Genomic DNA, 16,847 nt, shown 5'->3' on the forward strand with positions numbered 1-16,847 from the left:
TGGCACCCTTGGCCCCCCCGCTTTTGGGAAGGGAGCTATGCCAGGGCTGACCCCCATCCCTGCGGGCAGAGTGGGGCCGGGGGGGGGGCCGGGCAGGGTGCGGGGGCAGGCGGGGCCGGGCCGGGCCCCCCCCTCCCGTCCCCTCCTCCCGGTGCCCGCCGCGGGGGGGCTGTACCGGCCCCGGCTCCCGGCTCGGCTCAGCTGTTCTCTGCGGCAGCGGCACTGCGCGGTGCACCGAGCCCAGCCGCGCCGGGCGTGAAGCGGGGCCGAGCCGAACCGAGCCCGGGATAGTAGGGGGAAGCCGAAACCCGGAACCAGAACCGGGAACGGGACAGAACCGAACCGGGCGGAGCCGAGCCGAGCCGGAACGGGGCGCAGCGCCGGGCGCGCCCGGGAACCGCCGAGCGCAGGTGGGAGCCGGGGAACGGGCGGGCCGGGGCCGGCGGCCGGGCACCGGGAGGGGAGGGAAGGGAAGGGAGAGAGGGAAAAGGGGGGGGGGGCGGTTGGAGGCTGGGTTGAGGCCCCCCGGGTCCCCCGGCCCCTCGCCCGCCGCCCGGCAGGAGATGGCTATATTTGGAAAGTGACCTCTGGTCGTTCCCGAGCAGCCGCTGCGGATTCAATTGTGGCAACGTAATGGCCCGGCCCGGGGAGCGGGGAGCGGGGCCGTCCTGCCTGTATCCCGCCTTGCACCTTGCCTGCACCCCGCCCGCAGCACGCCCGTACCCCGCCCGGCCCCGCCCGCTCCCTGCCCGCACCCCACCCGCACCCTGCCCGGGTCGTGCCTGCACCCCGCTCACCCCCTGCCTGCGCCCCGTCCGGCTGTCGCGCCTGCAGCCTGCCTGCACCCCATTCGGGCCTGCCTGCACCCTGCTAGCACCCCGCCTGAACTCTGCCTGCACCCCATTGAGCCCTGCCTGCACCCTGCTAGCACCCCGCCTGAACTCTGCCTGCACCCCATTCGGCCCTGCTAGCACCCTGCCTGAACTCTGCCTGCACCCCATTAAGCCCTGCCTGCACCCTGCTAGCACCCTTCCTGAGCTCTGCCTGCACCCTTCCTGAGCTCTGCCTACACCCCATTCAGCCCTGCCTGCACCCTGCTAGCACCCCACCTGAGCACTGCCTGTACCCCATTGAGCCCTGCTAGCACCCCTCTGAACTCTGCCTGCACCCCGTTCAGCCCTGCCTGCACCCTGCTAGCACCTTTCCTGAGCTCTGCCTGCACCCCTCTGAACTCTGCCTGCACCCTTCAGCCCTGCCTGCACCCTGCTAGCACTCTTCCTGAGCTCTGCCTGCACCCCTCTGAACTCTGCCTGCACCCCATTCAGCCCTGCCTGCACCCTGCTAGCACCCTGCCTGAACTCTGCCCGCACCCCATTCAGCCCTGCCTGTACCCTGCCCAACTCTGCCTGCACCCCACCTGCACCCTACCCAACCCAGCCCTCACCCTACCTGCTGCCTGCACCCTGCTCAACTCTGCCTGCACCGCATTTGCACCTCACCTGCACCTTCCCTGCGCCCCTGCCTGCATCCTGCCCGCACGCTGCATGCCCTGCGCCCAGCCGGCCAGGCCATCACCCCCTGCCCTGCACGCCTGCACCCCAAGCTCTACTCCCGCTGGCAATGGATGAGGTGCTGCAAAAGACGTGGAGGGTCTCCCCACGGAGCCCACTCACCCCTGCCCAGGGCTAGGGACCGTGCCCGGGCCCGTGGGGGTGATGCCAGCAGTGCCAGCGTCCAGCCCCCCCTCGGTAGCAGGGCTCTGGGCCCCCTCAGCACCTGGTTCCAACCCACACCAGCTCTGCCAGGCCAGGGACGATGCTGAAGGGCTGTGAGGACCCCTGGGGACACCCAGGGACCGGGCAGATGTGTCTTGGCTTGGCGTTGCACGTGCCCCGGCCAAAAGCCACCGGCGGGGACGTGGAGGAACAGACCTGCTCCTACCTCTGCCCGCACCGGCCCCGCAGGCTGGGGACAGCGGTGCCCGGCCCTCCGGGCTGTGCTTTGGTGGCTGGATGTGGCCCCTGGCAATGGCTGAGACCCCAAAAGAGCACAGGGGAGTCCCCGGGGCGGTCAGTGGCTCATGGGTGCTGCAGAGCCCCAGCACCAGGGGTTTCGGGGTCCCGAGGGGCTCAATGCCCCTTGGGCAGGTCCCAGAAGCAGCGCGGGCTTGGGACAGAGATGGGTGATGGTGGGCGCTGGCGGCGGCCGAGGGCTGGAGACTGTGCCGGGGGGGTTCCTCTGCACCCCGGTGTGCCCATGGGGCTGCGTGGCTGTGCCAGATCCAGCCCTCGCCCGGGGTGAGTGGGTTGGGGGTGCAGAGTGGGTGGCACACGTGGAACCCCAGACAGGAGCCCATGGCGGGACGTATGGGGCGGGCAATGCTGGAGGCACAGCTTTTCTCCTGGGTGCTGGGTCGAGCCGGGCGACCTCGGGCCACCCATGCAGGACGGGACGCAAGGGGACAAGCTGCAACCTGGTGTGCGGCACCTCCGTGTCCGCCCCAAACTCCCCTCAGCCCCGCTTCTCTACTGCAGCCGTCGAGGTGCCAACCCCGGTGCCAGCCACGGGGCATGGCACAGCCGTGGGGCACGGCACAGCCGCGGGGCACGGCATGGCTGCGCATCATGGCATGGCCATGTCCCTGCCCAGCCGTCAAGCGGCTCCGGCACCGGGATGCCCGTCCCCAGCACTTGCAGCGCTCGCCTCCCCCCCCCGCCCCAAGGGCTACCCCCGGTCCCTGCCAACGGGTCGGGGCCACATCGGGCACCATCCTGCACCCTCATCCCTCATCATCTCCGTGTCCCCAGGCTTCCCGCTGTGTCCAGGGTAGGGGGGGGTGTCTCGGAGCGCAAGGCCTGAGGGGGGCCAAAACCCCTCCATGCTGTATCAAGGGGGGGGTCGTAGCCTGACCCTGCACCCCCCAGCCATGAGCCGCCGCGTGGTGCGCCAGAGCAAGTTCCGGCACGTCTTCGGGCAGCCGGTGAAGGCTGACCAGATGTACGAGGACATTCGTGTCTCCAAGGTGACGTGTGACAGCTCCTTCTGTGCCGTCAACCCCAAGTTTGTGGCCATCATCGTCGAGTCCGGCGGTGGGGGGGCCTTCATCGTCCTGCCTCTTGCCAAGGTGAGCGGGGATGCTGCCAGGGTCTGGCCCCCCTCTCCCTGGGATGTACTGGGGGGCCATGCTGATGGGCTCTGCTTTTGGGGAGCTGCTGTGGGCCTGGACACCCCCCCCACAGCTTTGCCACAATATCCCCATCCTCGTGTGGGGGCTCAGGGCGGGGACAACCTGGGGTGGGTGACGTCCCGGGGGCGACCGAGGTGATGGGGGAAACCGCCCGCTGCTTTCGCCCCAGCCCAAATTCCCTGGGGGCACAGGATGCCCAGGGAGCATCCCAGTGGGGTGGGGGTCTGCCATGCCCACCCCAGCAGAGGGGCTGGGGACCCCATCCCAGCCCCTCCTTGCCATCAGAAGGGACACAAAACAACTTTTCCCGGGGCACATCATTCCCCTCTGTGTCCCTACGGGGCCTCACGCTAAGCGAGCCCCATTCCCACTGCCTGCCTCAGTTTCCCCCTTCGAGGCTGGTGCAAAGCTCTGGCCACCTCCGGGGTCCCCTGCATGTCCCCGCTTGTGCCCCAGCCCCACGTGGTGGCCGGGCTGGGGGCTTGGGGGGCACCTGGCAGGGTGTCGTCCCCCCCCAGTCGCTGGGGATTCATCCCAGCACCTCGGCGTTGCAGACGGGACGGGTGGACAAGAACCACCCGCTGGTGACCGGACACACGGCGCCCGTGCTGGACATCGACTGGTGTCCCCACAACGACAATGTCATCGCCAGCGCCTCGGAGGACACCACCGTCATGGTGAGGGGCAGGACCCTGGGCGGGAGGGGGACGGTGGGTACCGGGGGAGCAGCATGGAGCATCCTCCCCCCGCCCTTCGCTGCCTGCGAAGTGTCACTGGCCTATTTTTAGCCCCAGTGCCATGCGTTCACGCTGGCGGCGGCTGCTCTCTCCATGATGCAGCAGTTTGTGCTAAATATACCCGCCCCGGCGACTCAGCACCCAGGAATAGCTGGGGGGGGGGGGCAGGGGTCTGCGCCGTGGCTGTGCCCCCCTCCCGGTGCCCACCAGCACCCCAAGTGCCAGGGATGCACCCCAGGATGCAGGCGCTGCTGCCGTCCCCTCGCCACCCACCCCGCAGCCTGAGCCGGGATTAACGATGAGGTTAATTGGCTCCGAGGCCCTCAGCCGCTTAGCGCTCACCTGTGGGGTGATCCCTGCCACCCCGTGCCCCCCTCACCGTCCCGTCACCCCCCCCCCAGGTGTGGCAGATCCCCGACTACGTCCCCGTCCGCAACATCACGGAGCCGGTGGTGACGCTGGAGGGACACTCCAAACGGGTGGGCATCATCTCGTGGCACCCCACCGCCCGCAACGTCCTGCTCAGCGCAGGTAAGGGGGTCCCGGGTCGCCCTCCCTGGGATCGGGGCGGCGGGGGGAGAATCCGTGGGGTGACGGCGTCTACCCCATTGGTCGTCCGCAGGCTGTGACAATTTGGTGATCCTCTGGAACGTGGGCACGGGGGAGATGCTGCTGGTGCTGGAGGACATGCACACCGACCTCATCTACAACGTGGGCTGGAACCGCAACGGCAGCCTCCTCGTCACCACCTGCAAGGACAAGAAGGTCCGCGTCATCGACCCCCGCAAGCAGCAGGTCGTGGCGGTGAGTGGTCCCACCCTGTGTCCCCCCACCCACCATCCCGCCGCGGGGTCCCCCCCTCCCCATGCCTGCCTGACCCTACTAACCTCCCGCACCCGCGCGTCTCTGTGTTTGGTTTTAACCCGCTAACGGCCGGCGCAGGAGAAAGCCAAACCGCACGACGGCGCCCGCCCCATCCGCGCCATCTTCGTGGCCGATGGCAAGATCTTCACCACCGGCTTCAGCAAGATGAGCGAGCGGCAGCTGGGCCTCTGGGACCTGGTACGAGATGGCGGCTCCTCTCCGACCGGCGCCGTCCCGGGGACCCCGGCCGAGCCGGGGATGCGCCGGGTGCCGGGAATACTCTCCAGCACCGCGTGCGCCCCGAGAGCCTCGTGCGTTCCCCAGGAGCAGGACTCAGCGGCTGTTTTGGGGGACAGATCCGGGCCCCCTCTCCCATTTTCCCCTCTTCCCACGCCCCGTGCTGACTCTCTCCCCCTCCTCTTAGGAGAGGTTTGCCCCCCACGAAGGGCTGAGGCCCGTGCGGGCCATCTTCACGCGGGAAGGATACCTCTTTACCACGGGCTTTACCAGAATGAGCCAGCGGGAACTGGGCTTGTGGGACCCGGTAACGAGGCCGCATGGAGTGCTGCCCCGGGAACTTGGCCCCCCCCTTACCCCGATCCTCTGCCCCCCCCCCCCGCTCCAGCATGGGGTACCTGCTGCATCCCAACCCCCCCAAAAAAGATGCCAAGTTCCCAAGTGTGCCGTGCTGTGCTGGGCATGGGGAGGGGGCTGGGGGGGGGGGCAGAGAGCGATGGGGGGGGTGCACCCAGTTGTACAGGTAAGAGGGAGCGGGGCAGGGGGTGCTGGGGGGGGCATGCCAGGCTGCCCACCCAGAGGGTTGTGTACCCCGAGGAGGGGGATGAGCCCCGTCCCTGCGGTGTGCCGTGGTTAACGTGTGTGACTAACCAGGGTGGGGGTTTTGGGGGCCACCGCTCACCCCCCCTCTGCCACTCCGGCCCCACAGAACAACTTTGAGGAGCCCATCGCCCTGCAGGAGATGGACACGAGCAACGGTGTCCTGCTGCCTTTCTACGACCCCGACTCCAGCATCGTCTACCTCTGCGGGAAGGTAACCCCCCCACCCCGGGGTGCACCCCCCCGCCGTGCCACCCCATTCCTGGGGGTGCCGGGGCTGGTTGACACCCATCCTCGTCCCCGCAGGGTGACAGCAGCATCCGGTACTTCGAAATCACGGACGAGGCACCCTACGTGCACTACCTGAACACTTACAGCAGCAAGGAGCCGCAGCGGGGCATGGGCTTCATGCCCAAGCGTGGGCTGGACGTCAGCAAGTGTGAAATCGCCAGGTAAGAACCCTGGGGGGGTGGAGGGGGGGGCCAGAAGGGTCAAGGAGATGGCCAGACCCTGAACCACCTCTGTCCCACGCAGGTTCTTCAAGCTGCACGAGCGCAAGTGCGAGCCCATCGTCATGACGGTGCCGCGCAAGGTGAGCTCGCGGGGGTCCCAGGGGAGATGGGGGGGGGGGGTCTGGGGGACATGCACACACCCCCCGTCTCACCGCTGTCTCCCTCGCCCCTGCAGTCAGACCTCTTCCAGGATGACCTGTACCCCGACACGCCGGGTCCCGAGCCGGCCCTGGAGGCGGACGAGTGGCTGTCGGGGAAGGACGCGGAGCCCATCCTCATCTCGCTGCGGGACGGCTACGTCCCCATCAAGAACCGGGAGCTGAAGGTGGTCAAAAAGAATATCCTGGACAATAAGCCCCCCCCGGGCCGCCGCCACAGCCACTCCACCTGTGACCCCAATTTCTCTGTGAGTGTCCTGGGGATTGGGGACGTCGTGGCGGGGGCTGGCTCCCCGCCTGCGGTGGGGTTGGAGGGGCTGGAGGGGGCTCCCCAGTGACCCCCCCCTCCTGTGCTCCCCCCCATCTGCAGCGGCCAGCCTTGGAGGAGGTGCTGGAGGAGATCCGTGCCCTGAAGGAGATGGTCCAAGCGCAGGAGAAACGCATCTCCGACCTGGAGGACAAACTCTGCCAGTTCACCAATGGCACGGACTAACGTGGCGCCCACAGCCACGGCCACGGGGAGGACTGTCCCGGCCCCCCCCGGGGATTAAAGCCGAGACCCCGCAGAGGGCAGGAGCCCAGAGCCGTGTTCTTTCCCCAGGAGCCAAGGCTGCAGGGAGTGGGGTCGGACCCGACCCCCCCCACACCTCCACTGGCATCGGTCACATCCTGCTCCTGGGGTGGCCTGCCACATCGTCACCCTGCCGCAGCACTGGGGGGGGGTCCCGCTTCGGTCCCCACAGGCTGGGGCTGCTGAGCATCCCTCCTCGGGGACTTGCAAGCTGGATGCCAGCATCCTCCCAGGACGGGGAGCTGTCAGGCCAGGCCCCCCCCGGCCAGGATGCGCTTGGGTACGGTGCTACACCCCCCCCCCCACCATCACCCCATCACCCTTTTCGCCTCCCCCCGCCCCATCGCCTCCCTCGGTGGGTGCTCCCGACCGGCTCTTTGCTCCTGGGCCCCCCCCATTTAATAAAGAGCTCGGCCGCCTGTGGCCGTGTGCCGGGTTATCGGGGACATGGAACTGCCGTGGTGGTGGGGGGGGCCCTGAGTGCACCCCACTACCCGCACGGCCCCGGTGCAGGCAGAGAGAGGCCGAGAGAGACAAACATTAAAGAGCATTTATTGGTGTTGGCCGCGGTCGGAGCTGCTCGGGCTCCCCCAGCCCTGGCCCAGACGTCGCTTGTGGGGTGCATGGAGTGGTGATTGGGGGGGGGGGGTGGCCGCTACGAAAAGTCTCAGGGGAGCAAACCCGGCCCCCCCTCCCCTACAGCCCCCGGTCCCCTGTGTGCAAAGGAGGAGCAGCCCGGGGCGGGGGGAGCCGGGGGTTAGCACCATTTGACGTAAGGTTTCTCTCAGGGTCAGTGCCCAGGACGAGGGGGTGCAGCGCTGCCAAGGGGGGGGCATCCGAGCAGGGCGGGGGGGGGATGCGAGCAGGGAGTAAGGGGTGGGGGGGTGACACCGGGTGGCCTTTTGCAGGCACCCCCTTGGCTGCCCCAGTGGACCCCCACGCTGGGGTGGGGGGGGTGGCTGTGCAGCCCCGCGCTGGCTGTGGGGTGCAATGGGGCTGACTCCCCTCCCCCCCCCCCGTTGGCAGGCAGAGCAGCTCCTGGGTAAGTGCACTTGGTAGCGCCTGGGCAGAGGGGGGGTGAGGGGGCTGGGCAGAGCCCCCCCCCCAGCTCTGGGGGCACCTCAGGACCCCCACATGAGTGGCAGCCCCCCCCCATTTGGGGCAAGATGTGCCCCCCACCGCCTTCCTGGGGTGAGGGGCTGAGCAGCACCCCACAGGGTGGTTTTTGGGGGGGGGGCTAGGGCTGTCCCAGGAGTGGGGTACAGTCCGTGGGGTTGCCACCCCTGGTCCCCATCACCCCCCGCTGCAGGGCTGTCACCCACCCCCACCTTCACCCTGTCCTGCTGTGGGGTGCTCCCCCCCCTCCTCCAACACCTCAGTACCGCCCCGGCTATGGGGACCATCTCCCCTACACCAGGGCCAAATCCTGCACACACACACACCCCCCTCCCCATTTGCCCTCCGCAGTGCTTGGGCTGGCTCCCCCCCATCCCGCTCCCCCTCCGTGTCCCCGTACACGGCACCAGCCCCATCGGGGTGAGGTTGGGGGGGGCTCAGCGGGGGCACGGGGTCACTTCTCCGTCAGCGAGAGCTGCAGGATCCGCTGCAGCTCCTCTTCCTCCTGGCGTGTCCGGCGCTCGGCTTCCTCCTGCTCCCGCGCCGACAGCGCCATGGCCAGCCGCAGCTGCTCCGCGTAACTGGGGAACAGGGCGCTGGGCCCCCCGCCGCCCCCCCCCGGGGCTGGGGTGACTGGGGGACGGGGGGCCGCCGTGTGCTGGGGAGTCCTGGGGGGGTGGCAGGGTCTCAGCGGGGGTCCCCGCTGGGCTGGCACCCATTCCCACTCCCCCCCACCACCACCACCCCGGGACGGGGGGGCTGGCCGGACCTTACCAACCTGTCTCCTCGGCGGCTTTCGTGCGACATGGGGTGGGTGCCCGGTTTGCTGTTGGTTAGCGCTTCCCAAATGGTGACCTGTGGCAGGGGAGGGTGCTCAGGGGGTGGCATCTCCCCCCCAGCACCCAAAACCCGGTTCCCCTGCACGAGGCCTGACCCATCACCGTGGGATGCAGGGATGGGGCGAGGTGGGGGGAGCATCCCAGGGCAGCGGGGTACCACAGCCGGGATGGGGGGCAGGAGGAAGCCGGAGCGGGGGGTGGCAGCGCCCACCTGGTCGTACTCGCTGCCCGCTTCCAGCAGGCTCTGCTGGATGGCGAACTGCAGCAGGTCATCCTCATCCTCCCGCAGGGCGTCCTGGTGGGTGCCCACCACGCTGTACCCCCGCGGCACCTCGAACAGCGCCGGGTCCATCTCACACGCCCGGCAGGAGGCTGCGGAGAAATAGGTGCCGGTACGGTGGGGCACCCCGCTGTGTCGCCCCCCTGCTCCCACCCCACCAGCCGTGTTCGTGTCCCCCCCCCCAGCCCGAACCCACGTACTCAGGGAACTGGAGCTGCTGACGCTGGAGGAGTCGCTGCTGGGCGAGGGTGCCTCGCTGCTGGGGCTGTGCCGCAGGGAGCTGACGGGCTCGTCGCACCCGTTGAGGTTCCCAAAGGTGATGCGGGCGTTGAGGATGTGGAAGATGGGGATTTCTGCAGGAAAGGGAAAAAAAAGCAGGGAGGGAAGCTGGCTGCGCCACCCGTACCGGCGGCAAAGACCCCCCCCGTACCGATCTTGACGGGGAAGCCCGGCGGGAGGCGCAGGGTGATGAAGTCCCGCAGCTTGGCGAAGAGCGCGTTGCTTATTGCCATGAGGTCAATGATGGGGGCAACCTGCTCGCAGAGGGACAGCGGGTGGTCCTCGCACAGCCACAGCTTCGCCTTGAACCTGCCGGGGACAGGCGCTGGGCTGGGGACCCCTGCCTGCCCCCCCACCCTGGGGGCTCTGCAGCGGTCAGAGGGGAGATGGGGGGGGGGGTGTCCCCCAATTCTGCTCCTTCTCCCCTCACTTCTGTGTCTTGGTGGTGAGCTCCATGGGCCGCCCCATGTCTCGGTTGCCCAGTTCGAAGTTGGGGTTGAAGTACTCCTCAGGGGTGATGGCGGTGGGGTTGGCATGGCTCAGCGTCTGCGTTATCAGCGTCTGCGGGACAGCCCGGCGGGGTGACGGGGGGGGGGGAATTCCGACTGCGGGGCTGCCCCCCCCTCCCTCCCCCGCTCCAGACCCCTGGGACGCTCACCCCGTTGTTGGGCCCTACGTGCTGCTCGGCGATGCCCAGGAAGGATTGCAGGGGGGTCTTACTGCCTGCGGGAGAGGAGGGGGTGAGGGCCAGAGCCGGCGCAGCGCCCTGCCCACCCGGCCCACGCCGGCTTCACCTTTGCTCTTGCCCTTGTGCTGGTCCGAGAGGTGCTCGGTCCGCGTCCGCGTGATCAGCTCCACGTTGGATGCGCCGTAGACCTGGCCGAAGAGGCGGGGAATGGCAGAGGTGGATACCCCCCCCCCACCCGCAACCGGCCGTACCCCCTCCGCGGGCGTCTCAACACCCCTGCTCCTCACCTTGGCCTCGTACCCATTCACCATTTCCGTCTTCTCGCTCCTCCAGCCCAGGATCCCGGACTTGTTCCTGGGGTGACGCGAAGCACCGTGAGCAACGGATGGTCTCACTCGGACAGCCCAGGGTGCGAGCACCCTGGGGCCGGGGGGGGGGCTCGGTGCCGCCCCCAGCCCACCTCTCAAAGGCGATGTTCTTGGTGTCGAGCTGGGTGGTGACGACGGGGGCCGTCAGCCGCCCCATCACCTGCTCCTCGGTGGGCTGCACAGCAGCCAGCAGCACCTCCTGGTCATGGCCGGCCAGGGCCAACGTCTCCGAGTAGACCACCCGCCGGTCGTGGTCAATCTCCATAACCACCGCGCTGGTGTCTGCAGGGAGGAGGGTCAGGGTACGCGGGGGCGACCGCGGTCCCCACCACGTCACCTGGCCCCGCTGCGGTGCCAAGGGGCTCTGCCAGCGCTCCCTGGTGAGGGCGGCATGGGGGACCCCCGCGCCGGCTCACCTTGTCCCCGAAAGACGAAGCTGCGGTTGCCCCGCTGCCAGGTCATATGGTCGAAGCCCAGCAGCGTGGTGTCCACCCGCAGATTCTGGCCGCTCTTCCACACCTTGTAGGTGTCACTGGGGCAAATCTTGGACACCAACGGCACTGGAGAGAGATGGCGATAGCCCAGCCGGGGATGGGGCCACCCTGCACCCCCGAGTGGGCTGCCAGCGCTGAGCTGGGTGGGGGACACATCTGGGGAACCCCACGCCTTGGTGGGACGGGGGTCTGCAAGCTTGGGGTGGTGGGGGGGGGCAAAGAGCCACGTGTCCCCCATCTTGGGGATGGATGCTGGGGCTGGGGGACTCTGCTGGGAAGCTCCCGCTCCCCTCCCAGCAACGCTGTGCCCCGAGCTTACCCCAACTGGTGAACTCCCACTTCATCTCCACGTAGAAGTCCTGGGCCTGCAGAGAGCACAGCGGGGTCAGGAGGAGCCCGTGGCCGGCATGCCCCCCCCGCCATCCCCACCCCAGCAGCCCCCTCCGGCAGGAGGTACCTTGCGCAGCTTCTCCAGCAAGATGGGGATCCCGGCCAGGCGCTTGATGGCTCTCTGGTAGTCGCGGTAGCGCAGGACCAGCTGCACCAGCTCCAGGTCGCGGGTGCTCACGGCCTCCTGCAGAACTGCGGGGCAGAGAGGGGCAGTGCCCAGGGACATCACACGGCACGGCGTGGCACGGCACGGCACGGCACGGCGTGGCACGCCGGAGCTGGCTGCTGCACAGGAGCCACGTGCATGTCCTGCTGCGTGAGCTGTCCCTTGGGGAGCTGCAGCACCAAGTTGAGCGTGCCTGTGCCCGTGCCCGTACCCGTGCCCATGCCGGGGCAGCTTGATGGAGGACCGAGGCAGCGAGCCCCCCCCCGGCTCACCTGTCCAGCCGCTGCGGTTCTCCTTGCCCACGTCGGCGCCATGCTTCAGCAGGACCCTGGCGCACTCGAGGTGGCCCAGCGTGGTGGCCAGGTGCAGCGGGGTGCGTCCTCGGGGGTCCAGCTGCTCAATGTCGGCCTGCCGGGAGGTTGCGGGGTTCAGGGGGCACCGGGGTGGCCGGACCTCGCCCCCCAATGCCCTCCTGCAGATGCGAGGCTCCCGGTCGGAGCAGTCAGGGAAAGCAGACATTTGCCGGTATCTCAGAGAGCATCCCCTTTCCTGAGCTCCCTCAAGAGATGCACATGCGCTGCACCCCAAAAGGCTCTCCCTGCTCCCCACAGCCGCTGCTAAACCCATGGGGAGGGTGGGGAGAGCATGGCAGCGGCTGCCAGCACCCAGCACGGCTCGGCACGATCGGGCTGGGCTGCGCCCACCACGCTGGCACGGAGCAGGGGGTACGGCGTGGCAGCGGGGGAGCACGGATGCCCCCGGCACGGTGCATGGATCGATGCAGCTGCAAGCTCGGGAAAAGCCCCCCACCTCTGGGATTTGGAGTGTTTGGAGGGGCTGCTGCCCAGTTGCCAGGCAGCAGCTGCCGGCAGCCCCCCCTCCGCCAGGGCCCGGAGCGCGGCGGGCGACGTGGGCTGCGGCGGGCGCACGTGTTCCCTTGCCTGAGCCGGGGGCGGACGGCTGCGTGAGCGGAGCGGCTGCTCGGAGGATCCCCGGGGCCCTGGGGAGCTGCGCGCTGGGGCTGCGATTTGTTTGTGCCAAGCCCGGAGCCTGGCGCCCAGCCAGGCCCGAGGAATCCCTCGCCCGCCGACAGCGGCGGTGGGCACCCCGAGCACCCACGGGCCCCGCTTCCCACGCGGGGTGCAGCGTTGCACCCGTGCCCGGGGCTGGGGACACGGCTCGGGGCCTGATGGAGTGGCAGGTGGGGGTCCAACCTCTGCCCCCCACCCGGCACCCAGCCGGGACAGAAGCCTTGTGCCCAGACAGGGGTGGTTGGATGCTGCTGGGGCAGGGGGCAGTGGGGACAAACCCGGAATCAAGGCATGGGTTTTGGGGATGCCACCCCTGGGATTTCAAACCTGGGGTGCAGGACCCAAAGGTGCCAGCTGGGACCAGGCACCCTGGAGGTGTTTGGAGTGGGGTGTGGGCTCTCCGGCGCCCAGGCTTTCGCCCGCAGCAAGTCCCTGCCTCGCTCTTGGGCATGTCCCGCAGTCCCTCTGCCCCAGGGATGTTGCCATCCCTGCCCGGGCTGTGGGCATCCCCATGCCCTTCATCCCCAGGGGCTCAGCAGGCAGGGGGACCCCCCCAGGCTGCCCACACTGCTGGAGCAAAACAGACCCCCCCGGTTCCCCGGGAGCCAACGTGCTGCTCCAACGCTCTCCAGGCGACTGCTGCTTCTTAATTGCGCTAATGAAATGACTCTAATTAAAGCAATTGCCCCCCAGCCGGGGGACGGGTGCTGCAGGCTCAGTGGGGCTCCCCAGCTGCAGCCCTGCACCAGCACCAGGCAGGACGAGGGTCCCCACTGTGGGGACACAGTGCCGGAGCCAACCCCGGGGGACATGGCATGACCCAGTTTTTGCCAGCAAGAGCTCAGTCCTGGGCCCTGGCACTGGGATGGCTCCGGCTCGGGGGCTGCGGCACAGACCTCGGACCACTGCCCGTCCTGCGACTGTGACACTCACCGGGGCTGGGGACAGGGACAGGGATGGCTTCGGGGTGGCAGCGGTGCAGCGCAGGACCAGAGGTCGGCTGCTCCTCCTGTGCCAGCTGGGCACATGGCACAGCGCATCCCCTCTGCCGGGGTTGTCCTCGGGGTGGGGGACCCCAATGCCTGCTCCCGGGTGGCAGCGGGGGACACGGGCCAGTGTGGGGAGGTGGTGCCGGGCGCTGCTGCCCCTGCGCAGCCCCAGGTCCCTGCCACGCGTGATGGGGCAGGTTGCGGTGTGGGGTGTCCCGGCACGAGGGGCTCCATGTCACTGCCTGCCACGTCCTTGCGTTGTCCCTACCACGGGGACCTGCTGGCCCTCGCTCCCCAGGTGGAGGCAAGCGTGGACAGGAGGTCGTGGTGACAATTCAGGAGTGACCCACACAGGGCCTTTATGGGGACGCGGAGAGGAGCAATGCTGCCAGCTGCTCCGGCGCTTCCCAACCCGAAACGCTTGCATGTGGGGGGGGACCCATGCGGTGCCACTGCCCCCCGCGTGGGTCCCCGGGGTGGCGGGAGGACAGAGCCCCCGGGCAGGGGGACACCCAGCCCCCAGCATCACACACAGCACCAGCCCTGACCTGCTTCCCCGGGGGATGCTCTGGCAGGGAGAAGGGCTGAGCCGTGTCCCTAGATGCCCTGGAGAGATGGGGGGGGGGGAAGCTCAGCCTGGCCTGGCCCCCACCCCTTTCCCTCTAACCCCCACCTGCCCTGGGGTCTGGCCTGCAGCACCCATGGGCCACCCTGTGCACCCCTGGGGTGCTCTCGCCCTGCAAACGGCAGCAGGGGCCACGGCAAAGCCCCTCCACTGGCCACGCTTGGGGGGGTGGTGGGGGGGGTTTAGAAAGCCTCTCTGCAGGCGAGCGGGGCTGAAGCCACCCTCGCAGCCCCTGCATCTCCCCGCGCCCGCCGAGCCGCTGCCGCCTGCACCCAGCTTTCATCTCCACCGCGCCGGGCTCCTGGGAAAAATGACCCCAAATTACCACGGAAATAAAACAGCCGGCGATGGCGTTGGGGGGGACCGAGGTGATGCTGCCACGGCCCCCCCCCACCTCGGCTGGCCCCCACAATGGAAGCGGGTGTGGCAGGAGCCATCGCCTGCATCCCGGCAGGAGCATCACGGCGCGACACGCAGGGCCCCCCCCCGCCTCGTTTCGTGCATCGGTGGGGTCCATCCGGCGTGGCCTTCAGCACCCTAGGGTGCCGGGAGCTGGGCTGAGGGAGCGGGGATGCTCAGCACAGCCTCGCTGCCGGCCTCTCTCCAGCGCCTGCGGTTTCCTGTGTCTTCGGGGTTGGGTTTTAATTACCTGAATTGCAACGCCACGGGGGAGAAAGAGGCTGGGAACCCGTCTGGGGATGCACCCGTGGCCTCGCTCCATCACCGGCTGGCTGGAAGGGGGGGGTGGTGTTCCCGGCCTGGGGGGACACAGTGGGTCCCCCCACCCTGAGAAGAACCCTCCTGGCCTCTTGGGGCTGGGAAGCTGCACCCTGGCAGCGTCAGGGCCCTGTGTCCCCCCTGGAGAGGGGCTCAGCCTGAGGGTGGGGAGCTGGCGGCTGTACCCCCAGCAGAGCTGGCAGCACCCCGAGATGCAGGGGCGTGGGTCGGGGTGCCGGGGGCCCGCAGAGGCCTAGCGGGGAGCGGAGGACACGTGGGGAGGGATGCTCGGGGCTGCGCACGCCAGGGGATGCAGGGGACCCGCGGGTGGTACCCACCGCTCCGTGCCAACCCCGGAGGCAGCTGACACAGTTCCGGGGTGCAAGGGGGGACACGAACACACCCCCCCACACCCACACACGACCCTGCCAAACCCAGAAAGCACCCTCCTCCTCCTCCTCCTCCTCTCCATCCTCATCCCAGCCCCAAGCCAGGAGCCCAGCTGCATCCCAACAGCATTGCATCAGCCCGAGCCGAACCGGTCCGTGTCGGGTCGTTGTGCGTGTGTGTGTGTGTGTGTCCCCCCACGACCACCACCACCCCGGGGCCACCCCCACCTGCTTGGCGCTGAGCTCCCTCTCCAGGTCCCGGGCTCGGTTGTGCCAGACGAGGTAATGCAGCGGGTACCTGCCCTCCGGCCCCTTCCTGCCTGAGCAAGACGCGAGCATCCTCCGTGCATGCTGGAGCGGCGCGGCGGGCGCGGCGTGGGGCGGAGCGGGGCGGGGGGGGGACGCGCAGGGCTCGGGAAGGGAAAGGGAAAAGGGGGGGGGGGGGCCGCGGGGCGGGGCGGGCACGGCACCTCCCGCCCGGTGCTTCCCCCCCCGCTCCCCGTGGGCCTCCCACCCCGCCAACCGCACCGCCCGGCCTCATGGGATTTGTAGTCGATCTGTTCGGCATCGCCCCCCCCCCCCCCTTTCGGCTCTTCGCTTCGCCCCCCCCGCGTTGCTCAGCCCATCACCGTGGCCTCCGGCCCAGCGGGGATGGTTGCAAAAGGGTCACCTCGCTGGCACTCAGCCACCCCCCCCCCCCCCCCCCCCCCGCAAATCCTCGAATCCCACCCTTCCTCAAGCTGATTTCCCAGCTGACCCCCCCCTCCATGGGCCAGCAGGCCCCGGGCACATGGCATGGAAGGGGCGAAGGCGATGGGTGGGAACCGGGTGAGGGGGGGGGGGGACCCCAAGTCTCCCCCCCCACACACCCCGAGCAGCGTCAGGCGCGGGCCCCCGGCCCCGTTTCCTTTTCCGCCTGCGTTTCTCCGGGGCGGGCGTCGTGTTTTCCGGCTGCCGCCCAAGAACAATGCGAGGTTGGGCCTCCGCCGCCCGCCTCGGCCTCCCGCCGGCGCCACGCTCCCGGCCCCGCCCCCCCCCCGCCACGGGGTCACCGCCGAGGGGTGAACCCCCTCGTTATTATTCAGCCGTGACGAAGGCGGCGGTGGTCGCATCCCCCGCCCCGGTCCCCGTAGAGCATCCCCCATCTCCCCGCCAGCCCCGCTGCCCCATGACGTCATGAGGCATCTCCTCGGCAACCAGCGGTGAGGTCACTTGCGGCGCCTGGCCCGTGGCGGTGGGGGGCAGGATCGGGCCCCGTTACGGTGGCTCCCGCCTGGGGCGGCCGTGCCACAGAGGTCTGACGCCCACAGCTGCCTGCGGGGCCCCCATGGTGACACCCCCTGCTCCAAGTGCTTATAGGATCCCAGAGCGAGCAACAGACCCCAAATGGTCCCCAGTCCCCCCAAAATCTCCTGCTGAAAACCCCGGGAATGCTGTGGCCCATCCCGCACAGCCCCAGCGCGGTGTCCTGCCTGCACTGCTGGGGCAGGGAGGGAACCCCAGTGTCCCAGGACCCCCAGTTTGACCCTGGCTGCCCACACTGCACCCTGGGGGGCACCTGGGATGGGGCCAGGGTGGGGAGAGCGGGGGTGCACGGGAGTGGGGTGCGC

At 69.3% G+C, this 16,847-nt stretch overlaps 2 protein-coding genes across 8 annotated transcripts; one reads left to right on the top strand and one right to left on the bottom strand.

Annotated features, from left to right (window-relative positions):
• The first annotated feature begins 270 nt into the window (after positions 1 to 270).
• Positions 271 to 6,864, top strand: CORO6 (coronin 6). Of its 4 annotated transcripts, XM_069791151.1 has the most exons (12): positions 271 to 410; positions 2,925 to 3,124; positions 3,742 to 3,864; positions 4,326 to 4,455; positions 4,547 to 4,728; positions 4,867 to 4,986; positions 5,213 to 5,332; positions 5,735 to 5,839; positions 5,932 to 6,077; positions 6,160 to 6,217; positions 6,313 to 6,543; positions 6,666 to 6,864. In XM_069791151.1, exons 2-12 carry the CDS (start codon positions 2,927 to 2,929, stop codon positions 6,786 to 6,788), a joined length of 1,536 nt encoding a protein of 511 aa, XP_069647252.1. In that variant the 5' UTR covers positions 271 to 410; positions 2,925 to 2,926; the 3' UTR covers positions 6,789 to 6,864. The 4 variants fall into 4 exon arrangements, with proteins under 4 accessions (XP_069647252.1, XP_069647254.1, XP_069647253.1 ...); XM_069791153.1 differs by lacking the exon at positions 5,213 to 5,332; XM_069791152.1 differs by lacking the exon at positions 4,867 to 4,986.
• A 538-nt stretch (positions 6,865 to 7,402) lies between these two features.
• ANKRD13B (ankyrin repeat domain 13B) lies at positions 7,403 to 15,648 on the bottom strand. Of its 4 annotated transcripts, none has more exons than XM_069791146.1 (15): positions 15,466 to 15,648; positions 11,759 to 11,894; positions 11,388 to 11,512; positions 11,250 to 11,295; positions 10,853 to 11,038; positions 10,529 to 10,718; positions 10,356 to 10,422; positions 10,175 to 10,256; positions 10,039 to 10,103; positions 9,811 to 9,941; positions 9,532 to 9,689; positions 9,302 to 9,454; positions 9,033 to 9,193; positions 8,757 to 8,837; positions 7,403 to 8,650 (listed from the first exon to the last, which is right to left on the bottom strand). In XM_069791146.1, exons 1-15 carry the CDS (start codon positions 15,574 to 15,576, stop codon positions 8,420 to 8,422), a joined length of 1,923 nt encoding a protein of 640 aa, XP_069647247.1. In that variant the 5' UTR covers positions 15,577 to 15,648; the 3' UTR covers positions 7,403 to 8,419. The 4 variants fall into 4 exon arrangements, with proteins under 4 accessions (XP_069647247.1, XP_069647249.1, XP_069647248.1 ...); XM_069791148.1 differs by having other exon boundaries at positions 10,853 to 10,996; positions 15,466 to 15,647; XM_069791147.1 differs by having other exon boundaries at positions 8,761 to 8,837; positions 15,466 to 15,647.
• Between the last annotated feature and the right edge of the window lie 1,199 nt (positions 15,649 to 16,847).

The sequence above is a fragment of the Haliaeetus albicilla genome, chromosome 9 (genome assembly GCF_947461875.1).
Source record: "Haliaeetus albicilla chromosome 9, bHalAlb1.1, whole genome shotgun sequence".
In the NCBI taxonomy this organism is placed as follows: Eukaryota; Metazoa; Chordata; class Aves; order Accipitriformes; family Accipitridae; genus Haliaeetus; species Haliaeetus albicilla.

Coding starts and splice junctions, on each gene's coding strand:
- CORO6 (XM_069791151.1), top strand. CDS start 2,927: ATGAGCCGCCGCGTGGTGCGCCAGAGCAAGTTCCGGCACGTCTTCGGG. Junction 3,865..4,325: donor CGGAGGACACCACCGTCATG/GTGAGGGGCAGG, acceptor CCCCCCCCCCAG/GTGTGGCAGATCCCCGACTA. Junction 4,456..4,546: donor CAACGTCCTGCTCAGCGCAG/GTAAGGGGGTCC, acceptor GGTCGTCCGCAG/GCTGTGACAATTTGGTGATC.
- ANKRD13B (XM_069791146.1), bottom strand. CDS start 15,576: ATGCTCGCGTCTTGCTCAGGCAGGAAGGGGCCGGAGGGCAGGTACCCG. Junction 11,513..11,758: donor GAACCGCAGCGGCTGGACAG/GTGAGCCGGGGG, acceptor TCTGCCCCGCAG/TTCTGCAGGAGGCCGTGAGC. Junction 8,838..9,032: donor CGGGCAGCGAGTACGACCAG/GTGGGCGCTGCC, acceptor CCCCTGCCACAG/GTCACCATTTGGGAAGCGCT.